Below are 270 nucleotides of genomic sequence, written 5' to 3'. Positions count from 1 at the left end.
CACCAGTCATCCCAGTTACTCCAGTACTGCTGGAGCTGCTCTCCGTGCGGGGAGAAGCGAGTCGTTGCTCCAACTCGGAGCCTGGAGGGTTCGGCCTCCGTGAGCGGCTCCTCTCCGGGGATCTCTGCCTACCTCCCGTGTTTCTTGAGCCGGTCCCCACGCCGAGCTCGGGCTCGCTGCAGGGGGTGAGAAAAGGGAAGCCCCCGTCCCTCGTGGGCTCCCCTTCAACTCACCGGCTCGGCAAATGATTTCTGCGCAGGGCTGGGTGGG

At 65.2% G+C, this 270-nt stretch overlaps 1 protein-coding gene across 1 annotated transcript in view; it reads left to right on the top strand.

Moving 5' to 3' along the window:
* The window catches only part of RAVER1 (ribonucleoprotein, PTB-binding 1), a gene marked incomplete at both ends in the record, with an annotated part of 3,506 nt that extends 3,321 nt beyond the window's left edge, over positions 1-185 (top strand). The window contains one exon of the mRNA XM_009576135.1: positions 7-185. Coding sequence (XP_009574430.1) covers positions 7-185 — 179 coding nt within the window. The remainder of the gene's footprint in view (positions 1-6) is intronic.
* Between the last annotated feature and the right edge of the window lie 85 nt (positions 186-270).

The sequence above is a fragment of the Fulmarus glacialis genome, unplaced genomic scaffold (genome assembly GCF_000690835.1).
Source record: "Fulmarus glacialis isolate BGI_N327 unplaced genomic scaffold, ASM69083v1 scaffold14064, whole genome shotgun sequence".
Lineage (NCBI taxonomy): Eukaryota > Metazoa > Chordata > Aves > Procellariiformes > Procellariidae > Fulmarus > Fulmarus glacialis.
Note: the sequence above shows the minus strand (reverse complement) of the source record. Positions and strands in the feature narration are given on the sequence as shown.